The following is a 19317-nucleotide window of genomic DNA, read 5'->3' as shown; positions in this document are numbered from 1 at the left end:
CCCCCCATCGACTTCCGACCCGCTAACTCTGCCAATTGAGTTAGTATGCCGGCCGGCCCAAGCCGGAGGCAACGCCGACAGCCGGTGTCTCGTGCATTGGTGACGAGCGCAATGTCCGCTGCGCCACCCAGCCGCCCTCCATGTTTGTTTTTTAAAAACAATCACTATTAAGCGCATGAACAACAAGTGTCACACCTTTCACCCTAGTTGCAGAACTGGACAGGTTAGGGTTAGGGTAACCCTAGGGTAACCCTAACCCTAACCCCCCAACCCTAATTTAAGAAATGGTTAAATGAAAATGAATAAATATTCGATATGTATGGTGAGGACTGAAGTTAATAATGATATTCATAAAAGAAAATTGGAACAATACACGAAAAAGATATGTTTAACTGAGATCGCAGTTTCGGTCACTAGGGAGACAGGTAGTGGGTTTTTTAAAGGTTGACTCGAGGGTTAAGGCTGTCAAAGTGAATGCGTTATTAACGCGTTAACGCACAATTCTTTTAACACCACTATATTTTTATAAGATTAACGTTAAAAAAAGTTTAAATATATATATATATCATTTCTTTTATACTTTTTAAATAATTTTTTTAACTAGACTTCACTCAGGTGTATTATTGATACTCTCATTGATACTATGTTTGTTATTGACTCAAAGTGTGTGTGTGTGTGTGTGTGTGAGAGAGAGATAGAGAGAGAGATAGAGAGAGAGAGAGAGAGAGAGAGAGAGAGAGAGAGAGAGAGAGAGAGAGAGAGAGAGAGAGAGAGAGAGAGAGAGAGAGAGAGAGAGGGGGGGGTGGGTGAGTGAGATGAGGAGGGGGCAATAAAGAAAGAGAGCTGGGAGAGTGTGGGTGAATGTAACAAGTTCCTAACGTTTTCTTTCCCCTATTATTTCATGCACACTTTATTCATTGTTTAAAATTATTATTTTCTTTTAAGTTATTTTGTGCATCACTCTGTTTTGAATTTGATGCAAATTTGCAATGCATGAGGGTCATCCTTTTGTGTTAAATGGCTGCATAAAGCAAGCATTTGTTGACTCTCATGTTGATAATTAAAACTTGAAAAAGATACGTTTAAGGTAGATTTCTTCTCTCTCTCTCCCTCTGGTTCTCGCTCTCCCTCTCTCTCCCTCTGGTTCTCACTCTTCCTTTCTCTTTTTCCCTCTCTCCCTTTCATTCTCTCTCCCTTATTTATTGTTGTCCTTGTATACTATTGCTACTGTCATTTTGCATTTTATTTACTTGTATGCATTTTTGTTAGAGCCTCCCACCCCCCTTCCCACAAAAGGCCTTTGCTTTTTGGACAGTGTGAGGATTGGTTCTTTCCCCGCCACACGCTTCTTGGGGTGCTGTGATGATTGGTCCGTTGCCTAACGCACACTTCTAGGTTAAGTATCAATTACCATCACGCACCTGATGTGTGTGCTAATCAGCGCCCCAGAGGGCTTTATATACCTGGACCTTCTTTCTATCGATGTCGGGTCGTTCTGGAATACAACTGCATTTGCCTGCTTTTTCCCCGTTGCTGTTCCTGGTCTACTTTCTCTCCAGGACCTTTCTGTGGAGAACCGCTGTTGAGAACCTTGTTCCCCGTTTGGAGCTGCGCCTCGTTTTCCCGCTTTACGCGTTGCGCTTGGGTGAGTGGAACCAAACCCCTCTGGATTATTCTGATTGTGTGTTTTAGAAGAGACACTGAAGATTTCGTTACCCCTCTGGATTATTCTGATTGTGTGTTTTAGAAGAGACACTGAAGATTTCGTTACCCCTCTGGATTATTCTGATTGTGTGTTTTAGAAGAGACACTGAAGATTTCGTTACCCCTCTGGATTATTCTGATTGTGTGTTTTAGAAGAGACACTGAAGATTTCGTTTTGTTTGCACTGACTCAGCTAATTGTGTGTTGTGGGGAACACTGAAGACTGTCACTGTCAATTGGTTCTGGACACAGCTAAGGGAGGAGGGAACCACACTGCCTCTGTGTTTCGTTGGACTGTTTCTGATACCTCTCTCTCTCTCCGTTTTCCACCTTGAGTAAAAGCTGGGAGTATCTGCAGAGCCGCTACAACGTCACTTGCCAATTCCCCACCGCTATCACCAGGAGGATTCTGCAGAGCCGCAGATGACTCTGCCGAAGGCAGTCTCCCTGTTTGTTTGATAATTGTACTTTACCTTTTTTTTGACTCTGTAAATAAATACGCCCTAGTATTTGGCTAACTCTGAACTACCTGTCTGTGCCGTTGCGTTTGAGGTCGGTTACAAACCATAACAGACAGGCTGCTTTTGTATATAATAATTTGTTCTTAATTGCTTGCCTGAATAAATAAAGGTTAAACAAATAAAATAAAATTTTGAACAGATACAAAATATGCGATTAATTTGCGATTAATCACTATGGATAATCATGCGATTAATTATATTAAATATTTTAATAGATTGACAGCCTTAATATGTTGTGTATATATGCATGTGTGTAAGAATCAGAATAAAAAATCAAGAGGTTTATTTGTCACATGTGTGTGTATATGTGTGTGTGTGTGTGTGTGTGCAGGATTTCCCATTAATGCGGCCCGCCACAGTCTAATTAGTCCCGCCACAGTTGTATAATGAACCAAAAAAAGAAAAGTTCTAAAAAATATATATATATATTTTTTTTTATATAAATATAAAGTTTGCCAATAGGGATGTATCAGTAGTATTGGCAGTGGTAGTAGTCATAATAGTAATCCACTATATTTTTTTATTTTCTAAAAAATAAACCAGTTCAACACAGGTAACCACTTTTGCTTCATTTCTTTGATGGCTCAAATGTCTGCTCTAGTCCAGTGGTTCCCAAACCTCTCCTCGAGACACCCCAGCCGTTCCATGTATTTGTTAAATTCCACCACCAGCACACCTTGATTCAACTAATAAAGGGCTAGTTAAGTTGAATCAGGTGTGCTGCTGGTGGTGGAATTTAACAAATACATTGAACGGCTGGGGTCAGGGTTCGAAATTAACGGGGGCTTGGGGCATAATGCCCTTGAAAATGGACAAAATGCCCTCGAAAATCAGTTAAGGGGGGCACAAAATGCCCCCGACAGTTTACAATTATATATATATATGTATCCGGTAATGGAGCGTCTGTGTGTCGTACGGTTCAGATGACGCGCAAATAAAAAACTTCATTTGGCGGAGCCGGGAGAGGGGGGCACTGGCTGCAGGCAGCAGCAGCACTAGCACTGCAGCCAGGTGCTAGTCAGTTTGTGTAAATGGCAAGCACAATATAAATCAATCTTCATTATGACTTTAAAAACATAGCCATTAACATTACATAGGCCTACACACATCTTGCCATAGCGTTAGCAGTTTGTACTACACAACGCATGTTGAACTATGGTAGCACTAGCCCCAGCTAATAGTCAACGAAATGTTACCGTAGCTAGTGCTACTAGCTAGCAGCCTAGCAGAGGAGGAAATGAGAGTCTGAGAGGCGGGGTGTTTAAAGACAATGATAGGCGTTTATTCAACATCCAAGAAGGCTAACATACAACTGTGTTTTACTAACTCCAACCGGGACTATTGCTGCTTTCGTGCTGCTTGTTGATGTTATGAACTCCGAGTCCTAACGTTACCGGAGCTGAAGGTGCCACACGCTAAAATGTCCGTGGGGACCCGGCGCCAACCCATAGATAGTTCCAACTCAACGAATTACGTAATCCACCACAGTTGCACTCAATATTTAAATAATGTTAGTCTAAATAAATGTAGACAGATACATAATAATTTCAAGCAGAAAACGAATCTTTCCATTAAGAACTGACAATCAGGGAATTTAAACATGGTTGACATTGTTTTTTTGTGTTTATATTAAAGAAAGGAAAGTCTAGTGCTGGCTGAGCATATTGTTTGTTTGCATTAAGTTAATACTTTGACAAATGTAGCCTATATTTTTCAGTCAGTTCGGTCTTTGTGTGCCAAACATTATTTAAGGCTGTAAACACTGTAACACTGTAAACCTTTTTTATATGTGAATGAGAAGAAATGAGAAGCATGTTTAGATTTGAGTGTTATTTTTTTTTTTTATAAAAATTAATGTATATCGAACCGAACCGAAAACCGTGACCCCAAAACCGTGATACGAACCGAACCGTCCATTTTGTGAACCGTCCCACACCTACCGTTTATCATAAAAATGCAGTGCCCCCGAAATACAAAAAAAAGCCCCCGAAAATCAATTAAGGGGGGCAAAAAAAGCCCTTGAAAAAAAAAGTTTATTTCTAACCCTGGCCGGGGTGCTTCGAGGAGAGGATTGGGAAGCACTAGTCTAGTCGATTTTGTGTTTTGAGCACAAAGTTCATCATAGATCTAGCCTCTTTATTTTGCTCTCAAAGTGCACCAGATTGATGCATTTAACTTTAAAATGTACAACAACAAAAAGTGCCCCCCCGGACCCCCCTACAGGGTCGGAGGTTCACCCCCCATAGTGTGAGTGTGTGTGTGTGTGTGTGTGTGTGTGTGTGTGTGTGTGTGTGTGTGTGTGTGTGTATCTACCTGTCCTGACACTCCTCTCTCTGGTGTCTCTCCAGGCTGCACCGGGGGAACTGTTTGAGGCAGTAGGTGCAGTCTGTCGGCAGCTCGCTGACCGCCTTCTCTACCGCCAGGTTCCTACAACACAGACTCTTACTGATCTCACACCTACACACACACACACACACACACACACACACACATGCACACGTGTTTAGTTGTTTGAGTCCCCTCCCCTCAGTATATTTTCTTTATTAAATACAAATAAAAATAGAAATCACTTTGTGAAGCCAACTGACTCTTGATGAACTTGTGCCCCAGTGCCTCCTCCTCACACTAGCTGTGTTTTACAAATTTCACCAAACTGACAAAGACTAAAGACATTTTCCATGAATTTGCTATTTGATTTGAGTTTGTTTTGTAAGCACACAATATAGTTTCAGTTAGTTTTCGTTTTCTTTTCTAAAGTCTAGTTTTTATTTTTATTTCACTAAATGTTTTCTCCCACACCAGATTTTAGTTTTGAATTTAGTTTTGGTTAACTGTAATAAGCTTGGGGCATAGTGGAGGGGGAGGGGGTACTCTTTAAGAATTTCCACATTGATTCATTTAAAGATACTTTTAGGGCATTTTTGCTTTGTTAGTTAGGACAGTGAGTGAAATCAGGGGTAGAGAGAGAAGCAACAAAGGTGGTAGGTCGGATTCTAACCCACGACGTTGCGATTACATGGTATGCACCCTAGCATGGTGAGCCACCAGGACACCCTGCATCGATTCATTTAACCCTTTCACTACCACACTACAGAATGTTAACCCTTTCACTACCACACTACAGACGGTTAACCCTTTGCCGTGTGGCAGTGAAAGGGTTAACCTTCTGTATCGTCGCAGTGAAAGGGTTAGCCATTTGTTAGTGTGGTAGTGAAAAGGTTAAATGTAACAAAACATACCACAGGTAGATTTGCTGAAATCAAGTGCTGACTAATAAAGCAAAAATATCTTGGTGGGATTTTACCACAATACAAATGCCCAGGAGGACATTAACGTGTGTTGGCGGGCCTTACAAATACATTTGATTTGATTTGATTAAGTGATGCAAATTGAATTCCTGTAGTCTTTCTGGTTTGGGCGAAGTATCTAGTGTGCATCTAGAATCCATGCTGTAAGTAGCCATCTTGATTGTGCGTAATTCAAATCGGATTTTTTAAGAAAATGCACTTCCCGAATTGACTGAATTAAAAAGCTAATTGAACTGATCCCTGATATATAAGTGTAGTTTCTAAGTTGTGTAATGATACCCACATTTTCAGAGATGCAGTTAAAAATTGTAATACATTGTGTTGAACTTACAATTTTTGTGAATTTTTTATTCTGCAGTGAGAGTGTTACCCCGAGCAATTTAGGGATCCGTCGACACTGAATGTCAAAAAGCAAAGCCAATACACCTGACACAACGAGATCTGTGTTAGATATGATGCTAGATCTCTTTACTGGTGAAAACTGGATTATAATTTTGATCATTTTTCTCCAACGACCACAAACCAACAGTCTAATTCTACTGTTGAGTAAAAGTAATGGATCAGATTGTTATCAGCTGATGCTTCATGTTTCGGACTCAGAATTGGTGTCAGCAGTGAGACAATGGTACGCTCTAATACAAGTGATACGAGTGTAAAAAATTATAATAGACTAACTACCATGCACTCTTACTATGTAACTATACTAATATGTCTCTACTACTCTGCACTCAACACTGCAGCACCCAAGTTCCAGCACTGTTTGATGAACATTGTTACTCAGCTGAAGGAGTTGTACCCTTCCTGCTGACTTGTCGTACAGAACTTGTAAGTCGCTTTGGATGAAAGCGTTCAGCTAAATGACTAAATGTAAAATGTGTAGTTTGTAGTCGGCCGCACCTGCAGTTGGGACAGGTCGCCTGCTCCTCCTTGAGACGGGAGTCGGCCAGCAGGTGGATGAAACAGCCGGCACACATCAGGTGTCCGTTGGTGCACTGTGGTGGAGAGAGGGCGGTGCACTGTTACAACCTCGCAAAGTACCATCACTGTCAAGTTTTAAACTGCGGATACCAAACAGAGAAGGTAAAGACGACTTTGAACTGTTGAACAGTAATCCAGAACTATTCTATTGCACTGTAAAACATATTTTTTTAATCTATTCTATTCTACTATTTTATTGCACCGCACTATTGCACTATTTTACTCTGTCTATTTTATCTTACTCTTTTTATCATTGTCTATTTAAAACTGAATCAAACCATAAACAAGGTGGCCTGTTGGGACGTTAGATCCTAATGTGAAAAACTGTGATTTTATATGTCTGCACTTGTGCTCATTTTATGCTTTATTTTTTTATTTTTTCTGTTGTGAAGCACTTTGAGCTGCAGTTTCTATATGAAAGGTGCTATACAAATAAAGTCTATTATTATCATGTGTATTCATATAGTTTTTTAATGTATTTCTTTATTTGGGGGGGGGGGGCAGGAAAGGCAATCACATTTTGAGATGAGATCATTCCTGTTAATCCAACATTTAATACACATTAAAACTTTGTGCCAGGGTGCCTCATATGGCGTGTTTACCAGACCTTAAAGGATCATTATACCAGTTTAATTTTGACTTCTCAACAAAATTACACATCAACTTTTTGGGAAATTCGCTTATTTGCCATCTACCCTGGACAGTCACAAAATACACTCCAAATACAACTCCAAAAACATTCCTGTAAACATGTTGTGACCTGTGTATTTACCACGTGGAGAAAAAATATATATAATAATTACACATTTTCGTTTTCTAAGCAGGTATACAGTATACTCTATTTTTTGCCAAACCACTGCTGCCTGGTGAGAGATTTGGGGTGCTTTTTCAATGTATGTGATGTATAGATTGGGGGAAGATGGTAGCATCTAACAGTGCCAGGGCCCCGTTCCCCGTACCTGGATAACTGAGTTAGCCGGATAACTTTCGGTCAAGCCTGACTTAAGCCGGACCTTCCTGTTCTCCGAAGCTCGATTGTCTAAATCACCATGACAACAGATCAAAAAGTTTGAGCCTGGTCGGGAGCAGGGTTAAGTTCAGTTAGCCGGATGAACCATGGCCACGCCCCCGCAAAGAAGTGACAGCTCGTTTCCTGAAATGATTCTCACAGTCTAGATCCCATTATACCATTCTGAATTATGTTTCTGTGCTTCGTTTTCCTAGAGGGGGCTTTTGAAATGTATAATAATAGAACTAAATGCTGATAATAAATCATATTGAGCCTATAGATTTACTTTGTCCTAAATAAAATAACGCACGTCATATACGGCGCTCGGAGTCGCGATACACGCTGCATGTGGTTATTTTAATAAGTGTCTATGCGGGGATTGTGGATTTTGTGTGATATTGTAACTGGGATTAAAATGTCTGATGAGATGCGCTGTTTGACGGATTTGAGAAATTGAATGAGCCGTTGACGTCACATTAATGCATTTGAGAATAAAGAGATAAAACTTCATTCAAAAGAAAGAATATTCTAAACACGGGTCTCTCCTCCATTAAGGGATAAACAATGAATTTATCCCGTCTGGCACAGTGGCGCAGCGGTAGTGCTCAATCCTGGCAACCGGGCGACCGGTGTTCGAAACCCCGCGTTTCCAATATAATTTTTTGGAATATAATATTAATGATTCTACGCAAAAGTAGCCTAGTTTTAAGTTAAAATATTATAAATCTACATGCATTGAGGATGTCATTCTTTATATAGCTCTCAACGTGCACCAAATTGAATTATTCCTACATTGCAAAAAGAAGGAAAAGACTAGGATTCGAACCCCGGTCGTCTGCGTGAAAGTCAAAAGGACAAACCGTCACACCGCAGTACAGATAAATAAAAAATCCACCATACATCAATCAATGGATAAGAGAGCCGTATCCTTATTCTGAAACAGTTGAACTAATTATTTTCGCTAGCAAGATCTCATTTGATTATTCAATGCATAAACCTACTGCCAGCAGGAACGTTTAAAGAAATATAATCTGATTGATTGGGGTAATGCGGGATTTAAAATTAGCCTATAGATTATGCATTTAACTTGTCGGCAAGGCTATTGAGCCGCCTGCAATCTGTAAAACAATCAATCAATCAATGCCGTTAGAAGATCAGGATTTCTGCGATCTACACCTGCTGTCTTTTCAACTGAAGCGGCCGTGCGCACTTATCCAGAGTCTCAAGTCTGGCTCGAGTTAACGAGACTGAATCAGCGTTCCAGGAACAGGAAAATCCCGGCTTCAAACATCGGGTTAACTGAATCTGGATAATGGGACTCTTGATCGACTTAGTTGAACCAGGTACGGGGAATAGGGCCCTGGTCAGAGAGGGCAGAAATGTGTTTGGCTTAGCAGAGGTTGGTTCAGAGCGAGTGAGCACCACACTGAGCAGGGTGTTTGTTGACATTCCTTGTAAGAACATCTGAGATAAGAGAGTGTCTCCCAGAGCAGGAGGGAGACGGGTGACCTCTTTAATGCAACAGTGAATGAAACGTTTAATGGTGTGAAAGGTTATTAGCGCAGTTGTCATGACAACGCGGCACATGACAACCAGAAAGGGGTGGGCTATCGTTGCTACGGCGAGGATCTATAAGTCGAACGGTGTTTCCGGGTGTAAGGCAGACTAGAATCTGACCAAGAGCGAGTAGGACTGAGATCACACAGAAGACACTCTCTCCTCTCATTGAGAGGGGGGGGGGGGGGGGAAGAATGCCACATTTGCCCGGGTGTGATATGAAGTGAGCACAGCGCAGTGGTACATATACAGCCAGGAACCAGCCAGGTATCGTTATGGATAGGGCTGTACCGAATGTAAAAAATAAAATGTACATTCAAAGCTTCTATTGAAGTTTTCGAATGAAGCTTCAAATGTCTGTCGTCATATTTTATGATGTAATAATATAAATGATATCGTCAAACTAAATTTCCACTTTGAATAAAGTGATTAATCTGATTAAATGTGTATTTTTTTTTAATTAAATCAACTTTCTTTAATGAATATAACTCATCAGTTTCATCAACATAAATAATCCAATAAGGGCACGGTTGGTACGAAAGTGATGGTGACGTCTTGATGGAGCGCCGAGTGCCAAGCGGATGCAGACAGGCTACATCATTTATGAGAAATATTTTATTTACATTTTTATGACGAGTCATATACTATAATAGTATAATACTATAATATTAGTGTAGCCTAATCTTTATCTGCAACTGTGAAGAAAACCCCCATTGGTTTAAACAGAATGAATAGACTTGAACATTTTGATTTAGAATTTGAACGTCAACGTTTATGAATGAAGCTTCAGACTGTTCGGTACAGTACGGCCCTAGTTATGAATGAAGCTTCAAACTGTTGGGTACAGTACGGCCCTAGTTATGAATGAAGCTTCAAACTGTTGGGTACAGTACGGCCCTAGTTATGAATGAAGCTTCAAACTGTTATGGAAAGTACAGCCCTGGTTATGGAAAAGGAAACCAGTCGTACATTTGACAAGAATGCTAAAACATTTAGTTTCTCAGGGACGTCGTTTAAGTTCATTCATAGTTCGATTTTTTTGGGGTTTCAAAATGGTAATTAGATATTATTACATTAAATTGAGTTTGATGATTACTGTTGTTATTATTATTAGTAGTATTACTCCACCTGTCTAGGGGTCTTATTACTAGACCTTGCTTTGGGTCCCCTGGTGTAGGGGTAGTAGTGGGGGGGGCTGGTGTCTGGAAGGGGTAGTAGTGGGGGGGGGGCTGGTGTCTGGAAGGGGTAGTAGTGGGGGGGGGGCTGGTGTCTGGAAGGGGTAGTAGTGGGGGGGGCTAGTGTCTGGAAGGGGTAGTAGTGGGGGGGGGGGCTGGTGTCTGGAAGGGGTAGTAGTGGGGGGGGCTGGTGTCTGGAAGGGGTAGTAGTGGGGGGGGGGCTGGTGTCTGGAAGGGGTAGTAGTGGGGGGGGGGCTGGTGTCTGGAAGGGGTAATAGTGGAGGGGGCTGGTGTCTGGAAGGGGTAGTAGTGGGGGGGGGGCTGGTGTCTGGAAGGGGTAATAGTGGGGGGGGCTGGTGTCTGGAAGGGGTAGTAGTGGGGGGGGGCTGGTGTCTGAAAGGGGTAGTAGTGGGGGGGGGCTGGTGTCTGGAAGGGGTAGTAGTGGGGGGGGGGCTGGTGTCTGGAAGGGGTAGTAGTGGGGGGGGGGCTGGTGTCTGGAAGGGGTAGTAGTGGGGGGGGCTGGTGTCTGGAAGGGGTAATAGTGGGGGGGGGCTGGTGTCTGGAAGGGGTAATAGTGGGGGGGGGCTGGTGTCTGGAAGGGGTAGTAGTGGGGGGGGGGCTGGTGTCTGGAAGGGGTAGTAGTGGGGGGGGGGGCTGGTGTCTGGAAGGGGTAGTAGTGGGGGGGGGTCTGGAAGGGGTAGTGGGGGGGGGGGGTCTGGAGGGGGTAGTGGGGGGGGGGGCTGGAAGGGGTAGTAGTGGGGGGGGGCTGGAAGGGGTAGTGGGGGGGGTCTGGAAGGGGTAGTGGGGGGGGGCTGGAAGGGGTAGTAGTGGGGGGGGGGGGCTGGAAGGTGTAGTGGGGGGGGCTGGAAGGGGTAGTAGTGGGGGGGGGGGCTGGAAGGGGTAGTGGGGGGGGGGGCTGGAAGGGGTAGTAGTGGGGGGGGGGGGCTGGAAGGGGTAGTAGTGGGGGGGGGGGCTGGAAGGAGTAGTAGTGGGGGGGGGCTGGTAGTAGTGGGGGGGCCTGGTAGGGGTAGTAGTGGGGGGGCTGGTAGTAGTGGGGGGGGGCTGGTAGTAGTGGGGGGGGGCTGGTAGTAGTAGTGGGGGGGGGCTGGTAGTAGTGGGGGGGGGCTGGTAGTAGTAGTGGGGGGGCCTGGTAGTAGTGGGGGGGGGCTGGTAGTAGTGGGGGGGGGCTGGTAGTAGTGGGGGGGCCTGGTAGTAGTGGGGGGGCCTGGTAGGGGTAGTAGTGGGGGGGGCCTGGTAGTAGTGGGGGGGCCTGGTAGGGGTAGTAGTGGGGGGGGGGCTGGTAGTAGTGGGGGGGCTGGTAGTAGTGGGGGGGGCTGGTAGTAGTGGGGGGGGCCTGGTAGTAGTGGGGGGGGGGCTGGTAGTAGTGGGGGGGGCTGGTAGTAGTGGGGGGGCTGGTAGTAGTGGGGGGGGCTGGTAGTAGTGGGGGGGCTGGTAGTAGTGGGGGGGGCCTGGTAGTAGTGGGGGGGGGGCTGGTAGTAGTGGGGGGGGCTGGTAGTAGTGGGGGGGCTGGTAGTAGTGGGGGGGGGGCTGGTAGTAGTGGGGGGGGGGGCTGGTAGTAGTGGGGGGGCCTGGTAGTAGTGGGGGGGGGCTGGTAGTAGTGGGGGGGGCTGGTAGTAGTGGGGGGGCCTGGTAGTAGTGGGGGGGGGGCCTGGTAGTAGTGGGGGGGGCTAGTAGTAGTGGGGGGGGGGGCCTGGTAGTAGTGGGGGGGCCTGGTAGTAGTGGGGGGGGGGGCCTGGTAGTAGTGGGCGGGGCTAGTAGTAGTGGGGGGGGGGGCCTGGTAGTAGTGGGGGGGCCTGGTAGTAGTGGGTGGGGGGGCCTGGTAGTAGTGGGGGGGGCTGGTAGTAGTGGGTGGGGGGGCCTGGTAGTAGTGGGGGGGGCTAGTAGTAGTGGGGGGGGCTGGTAGTAGTGGGGGGGCCTGGTAGTAGTGGGTGGGGGGGCCTGGTAGTAGTGGGGGGGGCTGGTAGTAGTGGGGGGGGGCCTGGTAGTAGTGGGGGGGGCTGGTAGTAGTGGGGGGGGCTGGTAGTAGTGGGTGGGGGGGCCTGGTAGTAGTGGGGGGGGGCTGGTAGTAGTGGGGGGGGGGGCTGGTGTCCTGGGTGTCTGGAGGGGGCAGATTGATCGATTGATTGGAAATGTCTACTACTGGAGATTATGTTCACTGTCATTATTCAGGGTTGGGCTGTCATTGGAGTGTGAAGAATGTAGAGAAGGGGGGGGGGGGGGGGCTCCTGGAATGTAAATGTGGGTTGTAGTTTGGACTGATGCTGTGTGCGTGGCGTGGCGTGTGGGGGCTGAGTTGTGGTTTTGTTCCAAGGTTATTTGAGGGTATTTCACAGTATAATGACACTCACTGCTGTGAGTGGTATGAGGTCCAGTCTGCACAGCTGACCAAACATGTCGGAGCTTGCTTCTTGGGCAGCAGGGAGGGGGGGGGGGGGGGGTCCAAATACATCATGTCGGTTGAGCTTGCAGCGTACCTGCCTAGTAGCCTACCTAGGGCCTGTGTGCAAGTTTATTCCATAAGCAGGTGAATGATTGGGATTGGGTAGTAGGGGTGGGTAGGGGGTATTGGGAGAGTTTGTTTTGGATTATACTACATGGCAAGCTCAATAATGAACTACAGTGTGTGTTAGGGGTGGACGGTATGGTCTAAAATTTATATCACGGTATAATTTGAAGCATAGACGGTAACGGTATATATCACGGTATCATCGTTTTTGATACATTTTTTTTTTTTTTTTTATATAATTTTTTTTTTTTATAAAATATATATATTATATAATTAGACTTGTACTGGTATTATCTGCGAGACATCGCCACCACGCAACAAGCTCCACTGTCTGTGTGTACTCTAGTAGCCTCCAGCTACGGCCAGGATTCTCCGGAGCTGCACCTGGACCTATACTCTAGTAGCCTCGAGCAGAGCTACGGCCAGGATTCTCCGGCGCTGCACCTGGACCCTATTGTATTGGTATTATAACGTTAGCAAGCCCTCAGCTCGAATACGCATCGAATCAGTGTTATAAGACATTGATATCATGAGCTATCTGTAGCTACTGCATATATAACGTTAATACAACGCCTCAGTGAATTATTTAGTTCAATGGGACATTTCGTTTTGAACGGTGAACTAACTTGCGTTAACGTGAGCTAACAGGTAGCATACACGTCTCTAGTACTAGACTTTGTGGAGCGTTTGTTGATGTCAGGAGCTATCGGTAGCTGGCCGACTAGATACCGTTCGGTTAGACAATGCCCCATCATGTATTAAACTAAAAGTGAATAGTTGACTGGGTCATTTTGTAACGGTAGCTAAGCTAACGTTAGCTCAGGGAGACGCCGACAGCTCCCGTGTCCCGTCCCACTAGACTACTAGACCCGTGTTTACATGCGTGCGGTAGGGGCTGGCACGCCCACTGCGCGAAGCCTCCTAAATAACTTTTTCCAGTTCGCACATATCTATTATCTATGACTAATTCTATCTATTTTTAGGGGCAAATGCGAGTGAAATAGTTGCGCTGTGGTTACATGACGTCATTGCTATTTTAGAGCTGCACTACCGGTTACACGGTATACTCAAAATCCATACCGTAGAGCAAATTCATACCGTTTATACCGTATACCGTTTATACCGTCCACCCCTAGTGTGTGTGGTGTTTTTTAGGTGGAGATGCGGGGCAGCGAGGTGTGATTGTGTGACCATGGTTACCTGGTATACTGACGCCTTGGGCAAGTCTAGGCACACGGTGCAGCACAGCACCGAGTACAGCCTCTCCTCCAACTTCCCTGATTCCCCCTCGGGCAGAACTCTCGCCCTCCTCTTGGCCGGCGGCTCGTCTGCGTCAGACTCCATCATCATGGGCCCGCCGCCGCCGCCACCATCTCTTCCTCCTCGCATCCCCGCTGCGACCTGCTCCTCCTGCTGCATCATCATCGCTGCAGCGACCCCCGCGACAGCCTCCAGCGCCCCTGCTGCCCCCCCCACGCCCCCGGGCCCGGCCCCCCCGGCGACCCCCAGGCCGGCCGAGGAGGAGGAGCCACTTGCAGGGGGGGCGGCCCCCGCAACGCCCCCCAGCTCTCGCTCTTCCAGTGAGGAGGAGGAGGAGGACATGGTGGTGACTGTCTAGAGAGAGATCCCCCGGGGAGGTGTACCTGCCACGACCGACCTGTCAGGCCCACAATATATTAGCAGGTTAGCTCACTGGCTAGTAGCTAGCGGTCAGCTGACAGGGCTATAGCTAACTGTGGCTACAAGGCTGTCAGAACAGAATGCAGTCTAACCTGATCACAGAAAATGACGCAATTATCACCTTGAAATAATATCGATCACAACAACGTAATAACGAGATCATGTGCACACACACGTATATAATGTAGATCGCTATACCTGCAGAAATGATAGTAGATTTGATGATGTTGTTGACTTACAGTAAAGGCTAGCAGCGGCAGACTAGTAAAGGCTAACAGGAACAGAACCGCCCGGGAGGCGTCACTCCTCAGCTGCTGTGTTGTTGTGTTCTCTCTCTCTCTCTCCCTCTCCCTCCCTCTCTCTCTCTCGATCTGCCGTTACTCGCAGTGACAACGCGGATCCGTTCCGTGTCTCTCTCTCCTCCCGGTAACCAGCTGATCCGCGGAGACCACGGGACGTGGAGGAGGAGGATGGAGTGTCTAGTAAAGAGAGAGATACTTCGTTGGGACGCGTCTCTCTGGCTACACAGCCATCTTTGTTTTTCTCTCTCTCTCTCTCTCCTCTCCTGTCCGTCTCTCTCTCCCCGACTTCACCCGCTCGATCAATGTCGTTATTACTCAGGAGGAAGGGTCACAAACTAGACAAACGCGAATGTCCGATGGTTGACAAAGTGTCAGTGTTTTTGCCAGTAACTATAATGGCCCCTCTCTCTCTCTCTCTGATCCACAGCCACTAGATCTGTACAGGCGCGGATTGGCTGACAGCGGAATGTTTTGTTGTATCAGATGACTTGGGGTATTTAAAGAGAGTTGTGTGTGGAGGGCGCATGCGCAGTGAGCAGCTGCGGGTCTTTATAATATATTGTTTATACTTTTTTTTAAAGGGGTATTAACCCTTTCACTGCCACACGACAGAAGGTTACTTATAATAACCCTTTACTATCACACAACCGGTGATCTCTGGTGTCGTGTGGCAGTGAAAGGGTTAACCCTCTGTGTATTGTTGTCACGGTGAAAGGGTTAACCGGCTGTCGTGTGGCAGTGAAAGGGTTAACCCTCTCTGTGTATTGTCGCGGTGAAAGGGTTAACCGGCTGTCGTGTGGCAGTGAAAGGGTTAACCCTCTCTGTGTATTGTCGCGGTGAAAGGGTTAACCGGCTGTCGTGTGGCAGTGAAAGGGTTAACCCTCTCTGTGTATTGTCGCGGTGAAAGGGTTAACCGGCTGTCGTGTGGCAGTGAAAGGGTTAACCCTCTGTGTGTATTGTCGCGGTGAAAGGGTTAACCATTTTGGTGGTGCGGCGGTGAAAGGGTTAAAGAGTTGTGCATGCGCAGTGAGCAGCTGCAGCAGGTCAGTTTTGTTTGTGGCAAGACTTGAAAGGTGACCAAAACCAAAAACCTGATATGCGACTAAATGAAGCACATAGTAGGGGGCGGGGCGTCACCTCCTGGCCAATAACACCACCTTCGTGGAAGTGAGAAACTTGTTATGCCATGTCTGTGTATAACACCCTAGTATATACCAGACGGGTCATCACTGGCCTCATGATCTAACTATACTCCCATAGGCCTAATACAACAACAATAACAACAACAATAATAATAATAATAATAATAATAATAATAATAATAATAATAATAATAATAATAATAATAATAATAATAATAATAATAATAAAATAATAATAATAATAATAATAATAATAATAATAATAATAATAATAATAATAATAATAATAGCTTGATGATAATAACCATTTAAAATGGCATATTGAGAAAAGAGAACATGACATTGCTGTGTGTGTGCGTGCGCGCGTGTGTGTGTGTGTGTGTGTGTGTGTGTGTGTGTGTAAGACAGTTCCTTAAGTGTGAGAACACATTCCTATGGCTACACATTAACAGCTGAGTGCTCTCACTAGAGTAAAACTAGATGTGCAACTTCACCTTTCAGTTACACGCTTAGTCCCATATAGCCTCTTTCCTGTTTGACATTATATTGTGTTGACTCCTTGTCTGTGAGTGACAGCTGTCTGTCAAACAGGCTTGACCAGATGAGTATGAGAGGCTCCCCTGTGGGTTTGTTTGTTTACCTTCCTGTCTGTGTGTGTGTGTGTGTGTGTGTGTGTGTGTGTGTGTGTGTGTCTGTGTGTGTGGAAAGAGAGAGAGAGAAAGCGTAGCTGTCCTTGACCATGATACTGGGTCAGATGTATTTTCTCCTCACCCCACGAATGTCCTAGATATGTGACTTTACTAGACAGTGTCAAGGCTGGGCGCAGGGTGCACATGGTGTGTGTGTGTGTGTGTGTGTGTGTGTGTGTGTGTGTGCGTGTGCATGTGGGGCAGGATGTCATGGAGTCATCTGTCTGATCAGAGGGGACAGGAGAGAGCCACTCCCATTGGACAGACAGAAGAGAGCCACTCCCATTGGCCGGACAGATATGCCTTATTTGGTCTGAGTGGAAGCCAGGGAGCCCTACCTCTGTCAGTTTCAGACAAACACACACACACACACACACACACACACACACACACTTTTGACCCAGTAACTGTGTGTCCTATATACACCGTCTGTATGCCTACTGAATATCTCCATATACTCCATGTCCTCTATACACTTGTATATACAATCACAACATACTTGTTCATACTTCACTGTTGTTCAATTTAACTGCCCAATTGCACAGCCCTGCTAAATATCCCATCCCACTGTATTGTTATTTTATTATAATTAGTGTATATAATTAGTGTAGTGTACAGCCCTGGCCTATTTACTTTATTATAATTTTTTTTTTATTTGATTTTTTTTACTTATAATTATACTATATTCTATTGTGCTTCTATTTAATTTAGTTTATATCCAATTGTATCTTATTCCACCTCTTTATTTTACAGTTGTATACAGCCCTGGCCTACTTTTAGTTCATAATTCTATTCTATTGTGCTTCTATCTTAATCTAGTTCATATTCCATTTTATTTTATTCCACCTTTTTATTTAGTTATCTGTCCGTTATTGTCTGTCCGTTAATGTCGCAAAGCAAATTCCTTGTATGTGAAAACTACTTGGCAATAAAGACCTTTCTGATTCTGATTCATAAGCAAGAATCCACATCATAAACCAGTGAATTCCTTTGATAAATAAAATATTGACCATAACGGCTGTCAGCGGTACCGCCGGCTTGGTCAGTCGTCCCTACTAACACAATTGGCAGTGTTAGCGGGTGGGAAGCCGGTGGGGTATGTATCCTGGTCGTTGTAAACAGCGACTCCTACTGGTCGGTCGGGGAGCTTGTTCAGCAGGGAGGGGATCAGGCGGAAATAGCGTGAACCTCCGCACGCGTTACGCTCCCCCAGTGAAACTCCTCACTGTCAGGTGTAAAGAAGCGGCTGGCGACTCCACATGTATCGGAGGAGGCATGTGGTAGTTCTACACCCTCCCCAGGCCAACAGTGGCACAATGCGCGCAACGACCAGGAAGGGAATTGGCATAACGACTAAATTGGGATGGGTGAAAAATACAGAAAGCCCGAAGATAAATAGAATAAAAAATATATATATATTGACCATAGCAATGATGTTGTCATAGACAGTGTTACATTATGCCCAAAACATCATATCATGACTTTTGACGGTATAACAGTATTTGACGGTATAGTTTTCCAGTACAAATTACAATGTGATATGACATCTTTTTTATGTTGTTATCTTTACAATTATCATTGAATTAAAAACGGTCCATTTTCTTTTACTTTTAAATACTGCTGCAAGGAATATTTTTCTGATTAATTAACATAAAAATATACAGTACCTATATATATATATATTTTTACAATAGGTTTATTACCAACCTCTGACACATCGCTGTACCCTTTATATGAGAGTATGCTGGCCTTCTCTAAGTATTCGCAGGTTGAGTCATTGGTACCTTTTCATATATAAGGCCATAGTGAAAGCTATCTGGCTGCATGTTAGCCTAGCTTAGCACAATGAATGGAAGCGGACATGACCGGTTAGCCTTCGGGAGAGGTGTTAGTTGGACAATATCTAGGCTATGTCCGCTTCCATTCATTGTGCTAAGCTAGGCTAACATGCAGCCAGATAGCTTTCTACTGAACGCACAGAGAGGAAACTGGTATCTATCTTCTTGTCTCTCTCTGGAGAAGACGATACGCTAATTACTCTCTGTCGGTCATGTCTTACCAGAATAAAGCTGTGAAAATGCTAAAATAAATCTTTAAAAAAATAAAGTGGTCATCTGTATTGTTTTAATCCCTGGTGTTAAAAAACAAATGTCCTCCAGCAGTGGGACAATAAAGATTTGACCCGAACAGAATAATATTAGTTTCACGGTAGTTTATTACTAGCACAGTACAAAAATAGACTCACATGCGTAACGAACACATTGTCAGAGACAAAAAGTGTATCTATCTACATGATGTAGGGACAGTATGTTAGAGCATAGCGAATACACTATGTAACTACTGCTAATACTGCACACCAAATACATCTGTTAAATGAAATTAAGGGGATCAAAATAAAGGTTGTTTTTCTTTGGTTGGTTCCTGGATCTTGAAAGATGAATCTGTCTTCACTCCTCGTCATCATCACTTTGCTCATTTACATCGCTATAGAAAAGGATTATACATTATGTCCACGGCCTCGTCGATCAGCCACCGTTCAGTTTGGTGGAGGGTGAAAGTCGTTCAAATAAATATAGAATGGACCGAAGGACCCATGTCACCCTTTTTTCTTTTCTTATTTTTGTCTATATATTTTTTTTCTTCTATTTGATACTGTGTCTTTATAATTTTGTATGTTGAACTGTGTTGTCTATGTTGTTGAAAAAATGGGGGGAAAAAATTAGGG

At 44.9% G+C, this 19317-nt stretch overlaps 1 protein-coding gene across 1 annotated transcript in view; it reads right to left on the bottom strand.

Annotated features, from left to right (window-relative positions):
- zftraf1 (zinc finger TRAF-type containing 1) overlaps nucleotides 1-14232 on the bottom strand; it is a 31070-nt gene extending 16838 nt beyond the window's left edge. Inside the window, exons 1-3 of the mRNA XM_084312506.1 lie at nucleotides 13980-14232; nucleotides 6431-6525; nucleotides 4539-4682 (exon numbers count right to left, since the gene is read on the bottom strand). Of these exons, the coding sequence (XP_084168632.1) occupies nucleotides 4539-4682; nucleotides 6431-6525; nucleotides 13980-14204 (464 nt within the window). The 5' untranslated portion in view covers nucleotides 14205-14232. The remainder of the gene's footprint in view (nucleotides 1-4538; nucleotides 4683-6430; nucleotides 6526-13979) is intronic.
- Between the last annotated feature and the right edge of the window lie 5085 nt (nucleotides 14233-19317).

The sequence above is a fragment of the Notolepis coatsorum genome, assembly GCF_963971535.1.
Source record: "Notolepis coatsorum genome assembly, chromosome: 4".
Lineage (NCBI taxonomy): Eukaryota > Metazoa > Chordata > Actinopteri > Aulopiformes > Paralepididae > Notolepis > Notolepis coatsorum.
This window is presented reverse-complemented; position numbering and strand designations above follow the sequence as displayed.